Raw genomic sequence first — 18,426 nt, 5'->3', positions numbered from 1 at the left:
CGTAATGAAATTTAAATTCAAATATGTTTTTAATTAATTAACAAAAATAACGAATTGCTCATTTTATCCAATGTCTCAACCTGGGCAAGGGATGCCCCATCGTGGGCCGATCTTAAGCCCAGGTTGGGACACTCCCAAAAAATTGTTTCTGCAATAAAAAAATCAATTGACAATCAATGCAGTTGCCATGAAAGTGTAAGCAAATACAATCAAAAGAAAATTAAAAAATGAATATTTTTTTTATTTTGTCCAAGTTAATCTCGATAATCCTGACCAAAAATTTTTAATTTTGTAGATTTCATTTTGTAATGAAAAAACATAATTTGGAACTATATTGTAATATTTATTAAAATATTTAAGTTTTTCTTAAATAATTTAACACAATAATGCCTGTGCCCTGTGCGGCTAAATCAAACACTGGCGGGAAAGTATTACCAGCCTACATCCAGCTTTTTATCTAAATCTGTGTTATAAGAAAATGTTGAAATATTTACAGAAATGAAGATGAGTGATAACAGAGTAAAATTTATTTTAATTACCATTTTCAGCATATCAGGGTAACTTTGAATTCAAGTTATTGAAACTGTATAATATGATTATTCAAAAATATATAGAAGGCTGTGCAACTTTTCGCGTGATCCATCAATTTGGTCTTGCCGATCTTCTGAACTTCTGAACAATAGAAGTATAACCAAAATATAACTTTATTTCCTCGTGGTTGTGTAAAGTTAGCTATTATTTTATTTTCAAGTTTGATAGATAGTTAAATACAGCTTTCAAAATGGCAAAAACTGGTGCAGGTGATAATAAATCGTTCAAAACTGGTGTTTATAAAGACAAAAGTAAGCCTATGGATATAAGGGCTAGCAATATCCAAGCTGCCAAAGGTAAGCAATTTTACAAATTTAATACCAAAATAATTTATATTTCTTAAAAATGCTAATCTTATACTAGATCTTAGATAATCTCTTGAATTTTCACTTAATCATAGATTCCTTTGTAGATTTCAACGAAGCCGCTAATAACTAGCCTATTAAGTGGGCATGGCACTTCAAATTTGTTGATCTTGACAAATATTGAAATGACAAAGAAATAATTCATTTAAATATAATATTTTTTAGGTTAACTTCACCATTATTACAAAACTACAATCATTAAGTTACTTATTTCAACATTATGATGATAATGTAATCCATGTGTGTGAATGCTTCCCACAAACCTACTTAGTCACATTTGATTTTAACTTGCAATAAATATTGTTTGATCATAATTCTCTAAGTAGTTGTAAAATCATAAGTTTCCGTACTTGAATAATAAATTCGAATTGCTCATTTTTTTCTAAATAGGTAATCATAATATTGGTTTACAGTGCTACCGTAATTATAGTGTATAGGCCTACGGTTGTACGGTACACGTTCAATCGGCTCTAAGATTAACGACGTTCTATCGGTTCTCTTGTTGACAGAGTATCTGCTTGAAAGTTCATTTGTGGCAAAGATAGACATGAAAGTCCAAATTACTCGTTTGACGTAATTCTAGGTCTAATGAGAGTGCCCCTTTTATTTGGAAACCGTTGATTTTGAATTCACATGAAACCTGCATTCATCAATGTATATTACTATTATGTCTGCACTGTAATTTCTAATATTTTCTGAATTGAATCATTTCAAAAAACATATAATTTTAATTAAGGTGGATGGTAATGAGAGATGAATGGACCTACAGGCTTAGGTGGTTTCCGAAACATCGGATAGCGATCTTACAACCTATTAGGTCTAATCATATTCAGAGGAATTGGCTCAAGCGGTCACCCTTCTAACCAGAGTAGAAGGCGCTTGATTCTTAACTTATCTTAGTTACTTACTTCATACTTATCTCATCTTATCTAAGCGATAGCTTACTAGCGCGACCACTGAGTCAAACCACTTTCTAAAAATTGATATTCTCAAAAACTACCTTAATGATGAGCACTTCCACTGTGTTAGATTTAATGGTATATTATATTGTGATTATTATAATATATCATGTATGAAATATTTTTTTTTGTTATTACAGCTGTCGCAGATGCCATTCGTACCAGCCTGGGCCCCAGAGGAATGGATAAGATGGTAAGCTACTTTATATATTTTTACAACCATGGAGTAACTCTTGAAGTAGGCTAATTAGTAACCTATACTTTCTGATAGTAAGTCAGCTCAAATAGTTTGATAATAGCAGAATGACATAGGCTATTTGAGGCTATTTGAATATTCAATACCATCAAAATATAAACTTGAATATCCTGTTTGCTATGCACTTTGCTTACTAGCGAGAAGTAATGCATGGAGTTGTAGTGGTCCAGTGGTTAAGACGCTAGCTTTGTAAACCAGAGGTTTTGGGTTGAAACCCCGGCCGGACAAGATATTCTCTGGTCACCCCGTGCTTAGGATACCTAAAAACATTCGTCGTTTCCCGGCTGCCTAAAACTCGTAAGTTTATGTCAGTCGCCCTGAAATTTTGCTATCTGAAAATTCAACAACAGACCTGAGCTACCTAGGTCACTCGATATTTAGTCTGCTAAGAGCATGTGTATTTTAAAAATATGTTCACCTAGTTACACACACTTCAATTTTTTTGAAAGATTGTTGTTTTTTGAACGTTGTTTTGCCGTTCTTATAAATTCTATTAGATTAAACATAACTTGGCAAACAGATGATGTGTTCATGTGTTTGCCGAGCTCCGTTTAATCTGGTAGATTTCATAAGGACGGCAAAAAATCGAACGTCCAAAAATGGATGTGACTAACTTTAGAGTTATATGTTACTCATTTTAATGCTTCTTGTTTCAGATTCACGCTGCCAACAATGAAGTAACAATCACAAATGATGGTGCTACTATTTTGAAGCAAATGAATGTTATTCATCCAGCTGCGAAAATGGTGAGTTATATTACATTTTCTACAACACAAAATATTCGTACGAGAAAATGTTTGTTCTCAAATTGCTGTAAATGACAGTTTGTTATCAAATTTCTGATGTTCTGATCACAAAACTAATAACACAAAAGAGACACAGTTTCAATTTCAGCGTGGAGAAAATATAGCTAATGCTATCTTTTTCTATGGCTGTAGTCAGTTTCGATATTAGGTTATGTGAATTGTCAAAATACCTGTACATATGGGCAATTTAGTACGATTTTATTCAGTAATTTCAATAATTCTCTCAACGTATTTAATAGATACAATAATGATTACTTCACTTGAGGGGTAACAATAAATACATCTTTGCAAGATGACTATTACTAATCATACTGTGCACTAATACCTAACCCACCTAAAGCTGTAGGTTCACTCATCTCTCATGATTCTAATTATCTAGTTCTTGATTAATTAAGTCAATTTTCTCATTTACACATTACTCAGAGTTACTCATGTACTCAAATTTACTCATGATTCTAATTATCTAGTTCTTGATTAATTAAGTCAATTTTCACATTTACACATTACTCAGTTATAATTTTTATGACACCTCTATTCCACCACATCCCGGTCGTATGTTGATAGGAAGGATATTATTTTATATCCTTTTCAGAGAGTCGACAGTTATGTAGTTACATCACAATATTATATTATCGTTATTTATTTGCATTTAATCTTCATTCTCATTAATTAATGTGTCATACCTTGTAAAAAATTCGTTGTATAATTTGCAATACTGTTATCTAATGTAAATTGTGTATATATTGTAACATACACGAAAAAAGAACTCTAATCATCATTTGTCTCATTATTACCCACGCGCAAGCGTAGAGCTCATATGGGCAACACCTCAGCAAATGAGTAATATTAAAATAACCACATCACATAATGATTTTTCAGATTCAATCATATTTATTAATGGTTTGTTCCAAACTACATTTATGATTTTCTAGATGTCAGATTCAATCATATTGATGACTGGTTTGTTTTGTGTGCAGTTGGTTGAGCTGTCGAAGGCACAAGACATTGAGGCTGGAGATGGCACGACGAGCGTGGTGATTGTGGCCGGAGCCCTGCTGGAGGCAGCCGAACAGCTGTTGCAGAAAGGAATCCACCCGACCACCATCTCAGACGCATTCCAGCGAGCCGCTCACAAGTGCGTCGAAATACTCTCCAAAATGGCCACCCCCGTACAACTCGTCGACAGGGACAGTCTCATCAAGAGTGCCTCCACTTCTCTCAATTCAAAGGTTTCTTTCAATCTCTATTATACGATCCAAACAAATTTCACAAGGCCCAGTTGCACAAAAGCCGGTTAAAATTTAATAGTTATTAATTTTTCGAGAACTAATCAGAGAAGGCTTTTTCGAACGGAATGCTTCTGTAACTGGTTGGTTTTCGTGAAATTAATCACGATTAAAATTTAACTGGCTTTGCACTAAAACTTAACTAATGAACTTAGGGTCCGGCCATACTAGGAGCTATTTGCGAGCGATCTCACAGATTTCTTTATAGCTATATCTCAATATCGGGGCACCGAACTTCGCTCGTTATTTTTATTTATTGATAAACAGAACACAAAATTCTCTAAAATGATCGTGTTTATATTTTACAGCTGGATATACGTCAGCTTATGAATTTCGGGGATGCGATATTTTCCACATAATCACTCGCTCACATTTTACTATCCACAGAAGACGAAAGTCTCAGCTGTTTCAGCCAAGGATGAATTATCGTTTTAATGTCGTTCAGCGAGTTTTCCCAAGGATGAGACCTAGTTCAATCGAATTTTTATATCATAAACCTACTATGTTCCAAATTTCGTGAAAATTGTTAGAGCCGTTTTCGATATCCGTTGAACATGAATAATCAGATAACCAGATATAAAAATATAAAAATAACCAGATATAAAAATATAAGCAGATATACAGAAATTGCTCGCTTAATATAATAGGATATATGTGATCTCCTACAAATATGGAAGCCTATAGGATCGCAGATCGCTCTTTGTGTGGCCGGGCCCTAAATCTAGGAAGAGGGATGTTTTGAGCTAGCGCCTGTTTTTAATTTCCAATATAGAAGCTAATGCTTTTAACTTTATAACTAAAAAATGAATGAATGTAAACTTACAGGATAGTAGATATGAGTAGTTCATCCGATCTGCTCCTATATTGGTCTGATAAATACATATTTGCAATAATATTATTCACAACTCTTGAATATTTTCATGTTATCTGTTTTTTTTTCTTAAATAGATTAATTGCATGAAGTTTTAAACTAAAAAGTAACAGAAAATCAGTTAGAGATGAAGTAATTATTTACTCTTCCAGTCATCACTTGTAGGTTCTCGTGCATGTTGTATCTTGTATAATATGAGGTATCTTGCTTTTTCCAAGTAGGCCTCCTTTACTCTGTATTTATGATGATTATTGTCTTACTGTAATTTACTGATTTTAAGTAGACCTTCTATACTTTGAATTTATGATATTTAATGAATGATTGCAGGTTGTGTCGCAACAATCTTCACTTCTCGCTCCTATTGCTGTTGATGCAGTTCTCAAAGTCATCGATCCCAAGAAAGATACCAACGTCGATTTGAAAGTAAGAACGTAACTTGAATATAATCACTGCTTGATGTAGGCTATTTTTATATTCATATTTGGATAAAATTTAATAATAATTCATCTTGGAAAATGTTGTAAATTTACCTGAACACCTCCAGATTTGAACTAGTCATTGCAGTTTATTCATATTTATATATTTTGAACTTACAGAGTAAAATTAGTCGATCTATAAACGTATTCCACCAGATCACTCAAAATTTCAAGAATGTTTTCTGCAATAAATAAGAAATTTAAATTCATGTTGTATATTTTTATTGTAAAAGTTTTTTTTGAATGAATTAATGAATTTATTTGCCAAAAACAAAATAGAAAAAAGCTTTACAAAAAATAAATACAAGTATACGCTACTGCACTTAAACTAGGATACATACATAAAAAATTAAGGAAATGTTAATTTATTTAATTAGATATAATAACGAAATGATATCCTTATTTGTGATATTATAAGTAAAGCTAATAAATGAAGATATAATAATAAAATAAAAATATAAAAATAAATTATTAGTTTAGAATTGAAATTGTTTATGCTTCCTCAATAATTCTAATTTATTACTGCGATGTCGGTCTTGCCTTCATAGTGTTCTTAGTGTACTGATTCATTGAATTTCAATGTTGATCGATTGTTGATAGGCTTTGTTATTAAAATATTAATTGTTTTGACAGGATATTAAAGTGATCAGGAAGCTGGGAGGAACTGTGGAAGATACCGAGCTGATTGAAGGACTCGTTTTCACCGACAAATCGGCCAACGTCAACGGACCAAAGCGCGTTGAGAAGGCCAAGATCGGTTTGATCCAGTTCTGCATTTCCCCACCAAAAACAGATGTGAGCATTTTCGATTAGTTGTTATAATAGTATGGATTGCATATAAGGGTCAAAGCAATTTAGCTCATTTATGTTTCTAAACGATGATATCAAAAATACTTCAAATGATTATTTTAAATTACTGCAATATCTGCAATAATTCTAAAAATAATATATCATGGAGAATTTATCCTCAAAATTTCATGAATTTATCTCTTACCGAGTTTGAAATAATCTGTCCCAAAGATTTAAAGTCTAGGTGCTCGTAAATTTCAAAAAATAATGATCGAAAAATAATGTTTCCTTAGAAAACATATTGATAGTATACAGATCGAAAAACGTTGAAAAATATCACAAGTAAATTGTTTTTTGCCTTTTGCACAGCATTAAGGAAGGATTTTAATGTGAGAGGTCTTGCAAGGGATTATGATAATAATAGACGAATGGACGTACTTCTAAGGTACAGGATGGCGCTCGATATTATTCAACTTTTACTTTTGTCATAGAAAGTTTATTGTGAAAGCAATACAGAAAAATGCGATATAATTTGTCTACTGTATAACTGGAGATTAGTTTCTGGCCATTACATGTTCAATGTGGCCACCTTCTTGTCTGACAACTGCTTCAACTCGAACGCCTATGTTATTGGTGACTCGGCGACACATATCCTCGGTTACCTCGTTACATGACTCAATGATTAGCACTCGCAGATCAATCGTGTGTTAGGATGTTTAGCAAAGATCTTCTCCTTCAGAAATCCCCAAAGAACCCCCTTCAAAAACCCCACACCGTCTAAGTGAAAATGTGCCTCATCTGTGAACCATTCATTGTTAAGCAGTACGTATTGAACAGCCCATTCTGCGAAAACCATTCTTTGTTGTTTGTTGTCAATCGTCAATCTGGGTAGGACTGTAATTTTATACGGAAACAAATGCAAATCAGTTTTTAAAATTGGCTGCACAGATCGCCTAGAAATGTGAAGATCTGCTGCCGCTTTTCTAGTCGACTTGCCTGGACTCCTCACCAACGCTGTTCAGACTGCTTCAACATTCTGTGGAGTACGGATAGTGGAAGGTCGTTGACGTTTACTCTAAAATACTGAGCCATCATCACTAAATTTTTCATTAATTCCACGAATAGTTTTAAAAGATGGTGGCCAGCGAGTTTGGAGATGGGCACGAAACCGTCTTTGTGTTTGTGTAAGCACCACACTTTCTGTTTCATTGAAAAACAACACAGTCTTTATTCGTTGTTCAACAGACAGTCTTCCTTTGTCGGTCATGTTAGAACAACTGTTTAAAGGAAGGAATCATTATTTTGTTCACGACAAAACAACTTTCCATTTAGCGCTGTCACGTCTGCCAACCTAAAACATGAAAATAATTACCAACATGAGAAATTAATGACGAACTAAATTTTAAATCATATCGTGCGCCACTCTGTAGTTATCGAAGCTCAAGAAATGATATTATCGTAGCTTATATTTTATTGTTAAATAAAATAAAAATCTTCTCTTAAGCCTGATTGCCTGAAGCTTATTGCTGAAACTCCTAATTGAAGCTTTTAAAAGATTAACAACCGAAACTCATAGTCAAGCAAGACCCCTAGTCCTTCAAAAGATGGGTGATTTGGTCAATTTCAAGCATGCTTATTCAAACATGTTTGTTTATGCAACTAATTAGTGGTGTTTACTGTTGACTGTAGATGGACCACAACGTGATAGTGTCTGACTACTCGGCGATGGACCGCGTGCTGAAGGAGGAACGCGCCTACATCCTGAACATCGTGAAGCAAATCAAGAAGGCTGGCTGCAACGTGCTGCTCATTCAGAAGTCCATCCTGCGCGACGCCGTCAGTGACCTTGCCATCCACTTCCTCGACAAGATCAAGGTCATGGTGGTCAAGGACGTCGAGCGCGAGGATATTGACTTTGTCTGCAAGGTCAGATCACAAATTTTAGCGGCACCATTTACTCTATTCTAAAACAGTTTGTTGACAGTGAGCTAAAAGCCCATGGTTTTGCGAACAAAGTTTAGGCAGTGTCTGTGCTCTGTAGAAGTTGTTTAAATTGACAATATCTTAAGTTATTTTCTACGTTTTTAAGCTCTGCAATATCTAGAGGGGATTTGTTGCATTCAATGCTTCACGCTATGATTTACTCACAAATATACATAATCATATCAATGATTGGGAGAGAATCAATTTGATTACCCCAAAAAATCTACTTTCAAATTTCATATTGGTGCAATTGAGGATAATAATATATTATGGCCCGGTTGCATAGAAGCCTGTTGCCAGAAGCCAGAATAGGCTATTACGATTACCAATTAGAGAAGGCTTTTTGAAAATAAATATACTCTGATTGACTCTAGTGGCAATGAATCACTGTTAAAATTTAACATGTTCTTGTGCAACCGGGTTTCAACTTACTCTCTATTTTTTCTTATATTTTAATCGGGGGAATGATTTGTTTAATTGATTGGAAGTGATTGTTTATATATGAAAAATATAGCCTAAACAAAGTCCAACGTAGGCTACATGGAAATAAAATTTATTGGTTGTCTACCAGGTTGCTTAATTGCTTAAGGCTGTCCGGTACACTTGTTTTTAAATTGGATAATCTTTTCCAATATAATTGTTAAGATCACTATAAGAGTGAGGAAAAGTGGCTACTGAAATTGTTAAGTGGTCTAATAAGCTAGTTATGGGTTGTTGAAAGTGCTAACTCCGTTTTCTTTTCAGATCATAAACGGTTTCGAATTTTCCATTGGAGTCTTTTTTAATACAGGGTTATCATAAAAGAATGGTGCGGTTTCAAACATTGTTTAAAGAGAAACAGAATTACTTACAATTAATGTTTTTTTTTTAATCTTATTTGTCATCTCAAACATTTTTTTTACATAATCAATAAATTTCAATATGGACTTAAAATACAGGATTAATGAAGCAATGTCAACCATAACCGAAGAAATGTTAGCGAATGTTTGGAGAGAAGTTGAATATCGTTTGGACATTTGTCGAGCGACTAAGGGCGCCCACATTGAAATTTATTGATTATGTAAAAAAACTGTTAGAGATGACAAATAAGATAAAAAAAAATTAATTGTAAGTAATTCTGTTTTTCTTTAAACAATGTTTGAAACCGCACCATTCTTTTATGATAACCCTGTACATTCAGTACATCATTGGCTTTGTTCTAATATGCGGTCTTTCGAGATTTGTGCCAAAATAAACAAGTAATCGAATTTACAAAAAATGTTACTTTTTTATTTATGAACGATATGGGGAATAAAATGTTTTAGTTTGGAAAGATACATTTTTTGAATTTTCAAGAGAAGTTCTGTTAATATACTTAGTCGAAACCGTTTATGATCTGGAAAGAAAACGGAATCTGGAAAATTAGCACTTCAATCCAATTTGAATGAAAAAAAGTGTATCGAACAGCCTTAAGGCATGAACGTGATAGTTCAAAATTCAAGGAGTTTATGAGAGGATATCAAATTTAATAGAGTTAGCATTAGCAATTACTGAGTTAGTATTAGCTAGTATCAGTTAGCTAGTATTAGTTAGTATTAGAGTTAGTATTAGCAAGTTTACTGTAAAAAACGAATTTTAAATTGTCACTTTTTCTCTTTAGCTTTAAGTTAGTTTTAGTTTTGACGTATTCATGTACATTTTCATGTATGTTTTGAAAATAATTGATTAATTTATTTGTAATTTTGTAGACGCTGAACTGCCGGCCGATTGCCAGCCTGGACCACTTTGTGGCGGAGCACCTGGTGAGCGCCGACCTGGTTGAGGAGGTGCAGACGGGAAGCAGCCGCTTTGTGCGCGTGACAGGCATCCAGAACGCAGGCCGCACCGTCACTGTGCTGGTCAGAGGCAGCAACAAGCTCGTGCTAGAGGAGGCCGACCGCTCCCTGCATGATGCGCTCTGTGTCATCCGCTGTCTTGTGCGCCAGAGGTAACATGCCACAACATCCAAGTAGTGTCTTTCCTAGTCCACACTCTTGGCTCAGTCATTGGCCCAGCCTGGTGAGCTTGGCCGCGTTGGCCTTGCCATTCACTCTGAGTGCCCAATCTAGGCCAGTGTTGGCAAGCGCTCGTTAAACGGAGCACCGCATAAATGGCAAATTAAAATGGAATTTGAGGTTGAAATTATTAACTAAAAGGAACACAATATTAAAAACTATGAGAAAACTATTTAAGAAAACAATAAATACTATAAAAAAATGAAAAAGTAACGCAATAACAATTAGGCCTACAGCAACTCAATTATACAGAAAACAGCAGAGCAGCCGATAAAACAGGAAACAAGACGCATTGAATGACAAGTGTGGATGATTGATTTGCCAGCGCTGGCCTTCATTGGCCTACGCCGGGCTGACCTCCGCTGGACAAAATTGGAGCGAAGGCCAGACCGCACTCTGGCGCTGGTCGTCATTTGTAAGCATTGGGCCAACTAGTGGATGCGTCAATTTAGGCCACATAAAACATTCGCATACATAGACTTGAATATCTAATACCTACAACTAACTGTAGAAAATGCACGATACACATGACTTCGTACATTGTTGCGTAATCTTAGCAAAAAAGTTTTTGATGTTAAGCTTTTGTATCTCCGATTTTTTGTTGTTTATTATTTCTTCGCTATTTGAGGTTAAATTATTTTTCTATTGTAATTTGTATTTTTCCAGTGCTTTATTTATTGTTTTTTTTAATGTTGAAAGAAAGCCTCTCGCTGATGACAGAACATACATGATGAACATGTGTGTGTGTCCTACTGATAAATATGCATGCACATTTAGGTATGATGTACATTGATGTACATGTATATTTAGGTATGCATGTACATGCATGTTTATCATGCATATTCTACCGTTAGTGGCCAGCCTTATGAAAGCTCGAGGCTACAATAACGGGGCAGTGTCTTGAATATATCACGAGTGCTTTAGAAGCCACAAAACATTCGCATACTCGTACATCTACTTGTATAGCCAAGTTTGCGAACAGAGTTTCTATCCATGGCCCCTATTATACAGCGGTCTTAGACCTGTCATGTTTGGCTAGGTTACCAATTATCTAGTTATTCATTCACTTATTACATACATTTGCGGAAAAGAACTGCTGACTTCATCCCAAAACTGTTATTTTTCTAAAAACGGTTTCCTGTGGTAGAAAACAGTTATTTTGTTTATTTTCTAAGGTAAAGCCACGTTTACACCAAAGCTATTAACAAAATGTTGATAACTTGTTCCTCATGGGTTCTATTAGATTGAATGGAGGTGGACAAACACATATTGATCATCATGTGTATGATAAGTTATATTCAATCTAATAGAATCTCTAAGGATTAAGCTATTAACATTTTGTTAATAACTTTGGTGTAAACACAGCTTAAGAATTACAATTTGATGGAATGAACGAAGCATTTACTCAAAACGTTTTTTCAATCTAAAATTCCAATAGTAATTGGTTATATTCCAAACCAAGGCTATCTCTGTTCGCCTTTGATTATTAATCTCAAAAAGCAATGCGATCAACAATGAGCTTAAACATCAATAATCTTTTCCAAGTAATTTTTCTTCTTGACTTGAGTTTTTTTACAATAAGTTGAGATAATGTTTGAATTTTTCATTTTCAGAGCTTTGATAGCTGGAGGTGGTGCTCCTGAAACTGAGTTGAGTCTGCAGTTGGCCAAATATGCGGAGGGTGTCAAGGGCGTTGATGCCTATTGTTTCAGGTAATATTTCTTACAAACAAATTCAACTACTTTTGGTTACAAATATAAGCCAATTATTGTATCATCATTCATTTAGAAGTCCTGTAGTACAGAAACAGTGCGGATGACTTTGAGATGTCCACACATAGAATGCAATAGTAATCAAATAGAACACCATGCTATGAACAATGGTTGGTTTTTATCTGGTTTAATAATGTTGAATAATTGTTTAATGTGAGAACTTGTTACCTATTACTTTGCAGGGCCTTTGCAAACGCTTTGGAAGTGATTCCATCCACTCTGGCTGAAAACGCTGGCCTGAATCCAATTGCGACTGTCACTGAACTGAGAGTGAAGCATGCGTCTGGTGGCGCCACCACTGGAATCAATGTCAGAAAGGTAATCTACGTTCATTTCAACTCTCCTTCAATCCAATGATTCCTTCATTCATTGCGGAACAATCTTATTCTTACGCAAAATAACTGAGATAAAAATGGAGAAATCAGCAGTTACTGATTTCTCAAAAATAAAATAGAATTGTCCGAATTTTTTTTTTTTAATTACATAAATAATAATAGTTTTGTAAACAATGTTTCTTTTATTTAAATTCAAAAGCCAACTTCTATTGAAATGAATAAAGAGAAATTAACTGTCACAATTACTTATTTCGTTCAAGATTAAAGTGAATTAACTTATTCACCCAACTTCTATCAAAAACAAGGAGGTACTATCTCCTAGAAATAAATTTCTAATAAAATACAAAAAACAGGCTTCGGGGTGTGCTGAAAGAATGAAAGGAGGAAAAATACCTAGCCAACTATGGTTTCCCATGTAATAAGCAGATAGAGGGTATAAAAGTAAGGAATGGAGGGTGAAGAGGAGAAGAAAAGGGAAGTATTGGAGAAGAAAGTAGGAAAAAGAAAAAAAAAATGTGCAAAAATTGTAAGCGAGTCCACTTTCAACAAATGTATCTAAAAGAATTGGCCTTGCAAACAGTTTGAGCAGAAATCTCAAGATTCATACGTCGATATGGAAGAAAAAGTTACTATATGTCCAGGCTTTTATTTCTAGTTTAATTTTTCTTTTAATCTTAGAGTCTATGAGGAAGTGGTCCGGAGTAAGGTTTATTATTTTAGTGCTTATATAGATCAACGTTTACCTTGAACATTCAATATTGGTGTGATATGTGACATATCTATTTGCAGTGGGCCTTAAATGATAATTATTTACAATTGAATCTAAAGTGTGGGGAAAAGGGATTTATATTTTATCAATTATTCAATTACGGTTTTAATATATAATTGTTGTATTTTCATTACCTTAAAGTCACTAAAAACCATCTCGTAGGTAGGGTACAATCAAGCAAGGTTTGTTAAGAATAATTTCAATGATTAGTTTTTGCGCCACGAATAATTCCTCAACCCCCCCCCCCAAACAGCTATGCCATACTGCATAATTGATTCAACTAGAGCATGATATACCATTTCTGAATGTTTCTTATTTAGAATTTTATTTATTTGATAGAATTTGTGAAATAAATATCGAATTCTCCCACAGACGGACTTAATATGTACATATATACCACTATAGGTGATCATCTATTATGATTCCCAAATATTTAATATTATATACTTTCTTTATAGTGGGACAATCACAAATACCTAGGTTTAAAGTTCACCTTGATTGGAGCTTCAATTCTTCATTATCAACAGGCTGCCCTATTTTATTTACTGAGAAGGTTTTGTAGCTAGTTTTATCTATATTCAAACAAAGGGTATTTCTATCTAGCCAATTCTTAATTTATAATTTAGTAACTTAGAAGTTACGACAGTGCTGAGTGTCGACCGATAAATTAATGTTTTATGCATTAACTAATGATAGGCTACTTACTAGCTAGGAGAGCTAGTAATAGTTGAGAAACATCAATGAACGCCTAGAAATCTGGAACCAGAACCGGACCAGCGAAACAATACAATATCAAAAATGTTGTTTTTTTTAAGCTGAAGATAGTGGTTTTACATTGTCAATTTTTGTATTAATTGTAGCATTTGTGTGATTTGCAGGGTGCTATCACAGACATCTTGGAGGAGAATGTTGTGCAGCCATTGCTCGTATCAACCAGTGCCATCACTTTGGCATCTGAAACAGTTCGCAGTATTCTCAAAATTGATGATATTGTAAGTTAAATCTCAAATTTTACTTGACTTTTGATTTTTGTCAAAATGGGTTACAATAAAATATTTTTGTTTTTGATGTTGCCCATTGCATATGGTTAATTATATCTAAAATTATTATAATTAATGATAGTTGATTTACATACATTACATTACATACATTAATTTGATTTACATTAAATTTATCTATTCTATGCTTTCTGCATAATGCTCAGTAGTTTGAGTGGAACCTTGGAATGCTCTCGCATACTTTTATGTGACTCTTTCTAATCTTATCAAGTTTTAGATTGACTTCTACGGTTGTTACAGATTTGACTGTGAGAGTCAAGTGATATCGGACTCCCCGAGTTCACCTTCTTTAATGGAAATAATTTAGAATAAAGATTTAGTAATTTTTATGACATAACTAGAGTTGAAATGAGAGCTGAATACTAATATGAATTGGTTTTTCTAAAAGAATTAATCATGTTTTTATTCATTTTCTTGTGATGATAATACTGTGGTAAACTTGATGATTGATTTGTGGCTTGTTGCAGGTGAACACAATATCGTGGTAAACTACGTTCGCTTTAATTACTTATCTGGAAGTCAACTCTGTTTAGCACTTGCACCGAGTAAGTTACCATCAAACACATTCGAAATTTCGCATGTATTTCTTCAAATCTGTAGTTTAGTGTTTATGAACTTTGTTCCATTGACTTGATAGCTCAGTAGATTATTAATACTGTAATACATTAGAACATTATGGATAATATAATTTTTTTGTAAGGGTCAGACATTTCCATAGAGACGTTTTTCTAATGTATTCAAATTTTGTACGGTATGCATTGATTTTCTCAATCACTATGTGTACCAACCTTAATTTTCCTATCGATAAAGAGCAAATGAACGAACTACTTTATGCTAAAAAAGTGAAATAGATTGTTGAAGAAGGTTACTCGAATCATTTCTGTCTGTCTTGATATCTGTAAGTTGATTCATTTAAGGTCGGTTTCCAAGCTCGGCATTTAGCTAAGTTCTAGACTTTAAACAACTGGAGTCAGAAAATTGGCTTTCCGAAACGGGGCGTAGTCACAGTTAACGTTTAAATTAAATTTCAAAAAACTAGAAAATTTAACACAAAATAAAATATAGAGAAAATAGTTAAAAGTTTAAGATATTTTTATTTAGGAATGTTTTATTTCGTCAAGGAAAAACGTTTCCAATTATTATAGAAATGAAAAAAAATCTGGTGTGGTACACTCACACAACTTTCCTTGCTCATTGAACTATTTAAAATTTTACATCTATTTTCGCTTAAAAACCTTCCCCCTTATTTTGATCAAATATTTCTCTTGTAAAAAAAACATCCACGGAACAAAGTGCCCTTTTTATAACCCTACCTTAAAATTTCTAATATAGTTCGCTAAATAAACCTAAGCGTCATTATCAAACGAGAATAATTTAGGGGAATAACATAATGACGATTGACGGCAACATATTTGCAACTACGATCAGACTACCGTATATGTGTATATAAAATTGTTTTCAGAGTACTTTTTCCTTTATGTAAATTGTGAAATTCGATGATTTTTTTGAAATTCGTCAAAACAGCTGTTCTACAGATGAAATATCTTGACTATGACTGTGTTCTTTTTATAAACTGCTCTACCTACCCACGGTATATGGAAGAAGAAAAAGTAAAAACCGTGTTCCTACCTACCTCATGCATGAGAAGGAGTTTACAAAGTCCATTTCTCAAGGATTGGGTGGACCCCATTAGTACCCCAGGAAAAGACTCATGTCAGTTGATAGAGCTAATAAATAACTATACAGGGGATGGATTTGAAAAAAATCGTTAGAGCCGTTTTCGAGAAAACCGTGAAAAACATGGCTTTTTAGTCATTATTCGCCATTTTTCTCAAGAATATTACAGAGCTCCTGCAATTTTCTCAGAAATGAGACTCATGTCAGTTGATAGGGCTTATAAATAGCTATCCATGGTATAAATTTGAAGAAAATCGTTAGAGCCGTTTTCGAGAAAACCGTGAAAAACATGGCTTTTTAGTCATTATTCGCCATTTTTCTCAAGAATATTACGGAGCTCCTGAAATTTCCTCAGAGATGAGACTCATGCCAGTTGATAGGGCTTATGAATAGCTATCTATGGTATAAATTTAAAGAAAATCGTTGGGGCCGTTTTCGAGAAAACCGTGAAAAACGTGGTTTTTTAGTCATTATCCGCCATTTTTCTCAAGAATATTACAGAGCTCCTGAAATTTTCCCTGAAATGAGACTTATGCCAGTTGATAGGGCTTATGAATAGCTATCCATGGCATAAATTTGAAGAAAATCGTTAGAGCCATTTTCGAGAAAAGCGTGAAAAACATGGTTTTTTAGTAATTATCCGCCATTTTTTCCGCCATCTTGAATTGAATTCTATTGAATTTCTTATTGTCGGGTCCTCATGGTATAAGGACCTTAAGTTTAAAATTTCAAGTCAATCGGTTAATTAGGAATGGAGTTATCGTGTTCACAGACATACACACATACACACACACACACACACACACATACACACACACAGACCAATACCCAAAAATCATGTTTTTGGACTCAGGGGACCTTGAAACGTATAGAAAACTTGAAATTGGGGTACCTTAATTTTTTTTGGAAAGCAATACTTTCCTTACCTATGGTAGTAGGGCAAGGAAAGTAATAAAGATTATTATAAATACTGGGACTACGCCCCGTTTTGGAAAGTCAATTTTCCGACTCCAGCTGTTTAAAATCTAGAACTTGAATAAATCCCGAGCTCGGAAACCGGCCCTTGAAATTCAGATTACCATATATGAAATTTTGATATTCTGATGCTTATCCTTCTCTTTTCAGATCAATTCAACGGTGCAGCGATCGGTGGATTGATTGAAACGAGTAACACCAGGCGGCTTATTATTAACGTTGTCATTTACTTCTTTAATATTTCTGTTTAGTTTCGTTCTAACCGTTTATAATTATTTTTTCACATGATTACTAACAGAGATGAATAATGCTGAGCACGAATATTATGTCAATAGTATTCACTATTTTTTACTTCATTGGAATCTGCAATTATTTTCGGTTCCAATATTGTATCATTCTTGAACAATAAAATAATTGTGATAACAGAGACTTTATTGTATTGCTTTTCCTACTACAATTTTGTGATTAGGAGAAAAATTATTTTTATTCAAAACTAAGGAAAATTCTATTCTAAGATTGTCAAAATGTATTCCTTTGAAAATTATTTGTTAAAATCTATGCTATTTTGGTGTACAAACTCTAATTATTTCCAAGTCAGTATACCTGCTGTGGTACATAATGACCATAGTACGGTACATAGCTCCCCTTCTGAAGCCAAACTGGTCATCAGACAGTTGTCCATCTATTTGTTTCTCCATCCTTCTTAGAATATAATTCTATTGATAATTTTTCATGCATGATCTTTGGCGTTTTTGTATTTTCTTCTTTCCTGGATCGTTTCCACAACCTCTTGGCTTATCAAATTATTATTCTTTTGTTTTTCATGCTTCTTTTTCCCTAGAATAACTTTGGCTGAGTGTGCGATGCTTTCTTTTATTCTGTTCTATTTCTAGTTTTCTGTCACTGGACTTGTAATTTTTTCAGAAAAAATCTGTTAATAAGGTTCTTGATCGAAATGTCTGAGTTGATTTCTCATTTGATTCATTGTAACTCATACAAAATTATTATTCTATACAGTTTAAAATATTTGAAATAGCAATATTTCACAGAAGCTATAGTCTGTCAAATCTTATGACTATTTTAAAACTACGCGCCTTTCTATTGAGGCTGAAAATTTTAACCAATCAGAGAACACAGCTAGAGATCTAGATGGCCATGGAAAAGCACTTCTCAACTAAAAATACAATAAAGGAATAATACTAAAAAAAAACAGAAAGAGACATCATCTTCGAATTATTTTTGCATGTATGATATTTCTTCTGTTTTTAGAAGTTGTGAAGCTGTTGACTGGCGATTTATGCTTTCACATAGGGCCTAAAGTAATGCTTGTACGAGATTACTAGATCATTTTTAAAAATTTAAAAACTCTCTCATTGGTAAAGAAAAGTTTTTAGTAGAGTAAAATTATTTAATCTGTTTGTAAAC

General features: G+C 33.7%; 1 protein-coding gene across 2 annotated transcripts; it reads left to right on the top strand.

Annotated features, from left to right (window-relative positions):
* The first annotated feature begins 615 nt into the window (after positions 1–615).
* Positions 616–17,430, top strand: LOC111048494 (T-complex protein 1 subunit delta). 2 transcript variants are annotated; one of them, XM_039430920.1, is made up of 13 exons: positions 616–887; positions 2,056–2,108; positions 2,828–2,917; positions 3,955–4,206; positions 5,462–5,557; positions 6,244–6,405; positions 8,089–8,325; positions 10,110–10,348; positions 12,029–12,127; positions 12,370–12,505; positions 14,170–14,283; positions 14,817–14,894; positions 17,152–17,430. In XM_039430920.1, exons 1-12 carry the CDS (start codon positions 782–784, stop codon positions 14,835–14,837), a joined length of 1,605 nt encoding a protein of 534 aa, XP_039286854.1. In that variant the 5' UTR covers positions 616–781; the 3' UTR covers positions 14,838–14,894; positions 17,152–17,430. The 2 variants fall into 2 exon arrangements, with proteins under 2 accessions (XP_039286854.1, XP_039286855.1); XM_039430921.1 differs by lacking the exons at positions 14,817–14,894; positions 17,152–17,430 and having other exon boundaries at positions 630–887; positions 14,170–14,292.
* The last annotated feature ends 996 nt before the right edge of the window (positions 17,431–18,426 follow it).

The sequence above is a fragment of the Nilaparvata lugens genome, chromosome 6, assembly GCF_014356525.2.
Source record: "Nilaparvata lugens isolate BPH chromosome 6, ASM1435652v1, whole genome shotgun sequence".
In the NCBI taxonomy this organism is placed as follows: Eukaryota; Metazoa; Arthropoda; class Insecta; order Hemiptera; family Delphacidae; genus Nilaparvata; species Nilaparvata lugens.
This window is presented reverse-complemented; position numbering and strand designations above follow the sequence as displayed.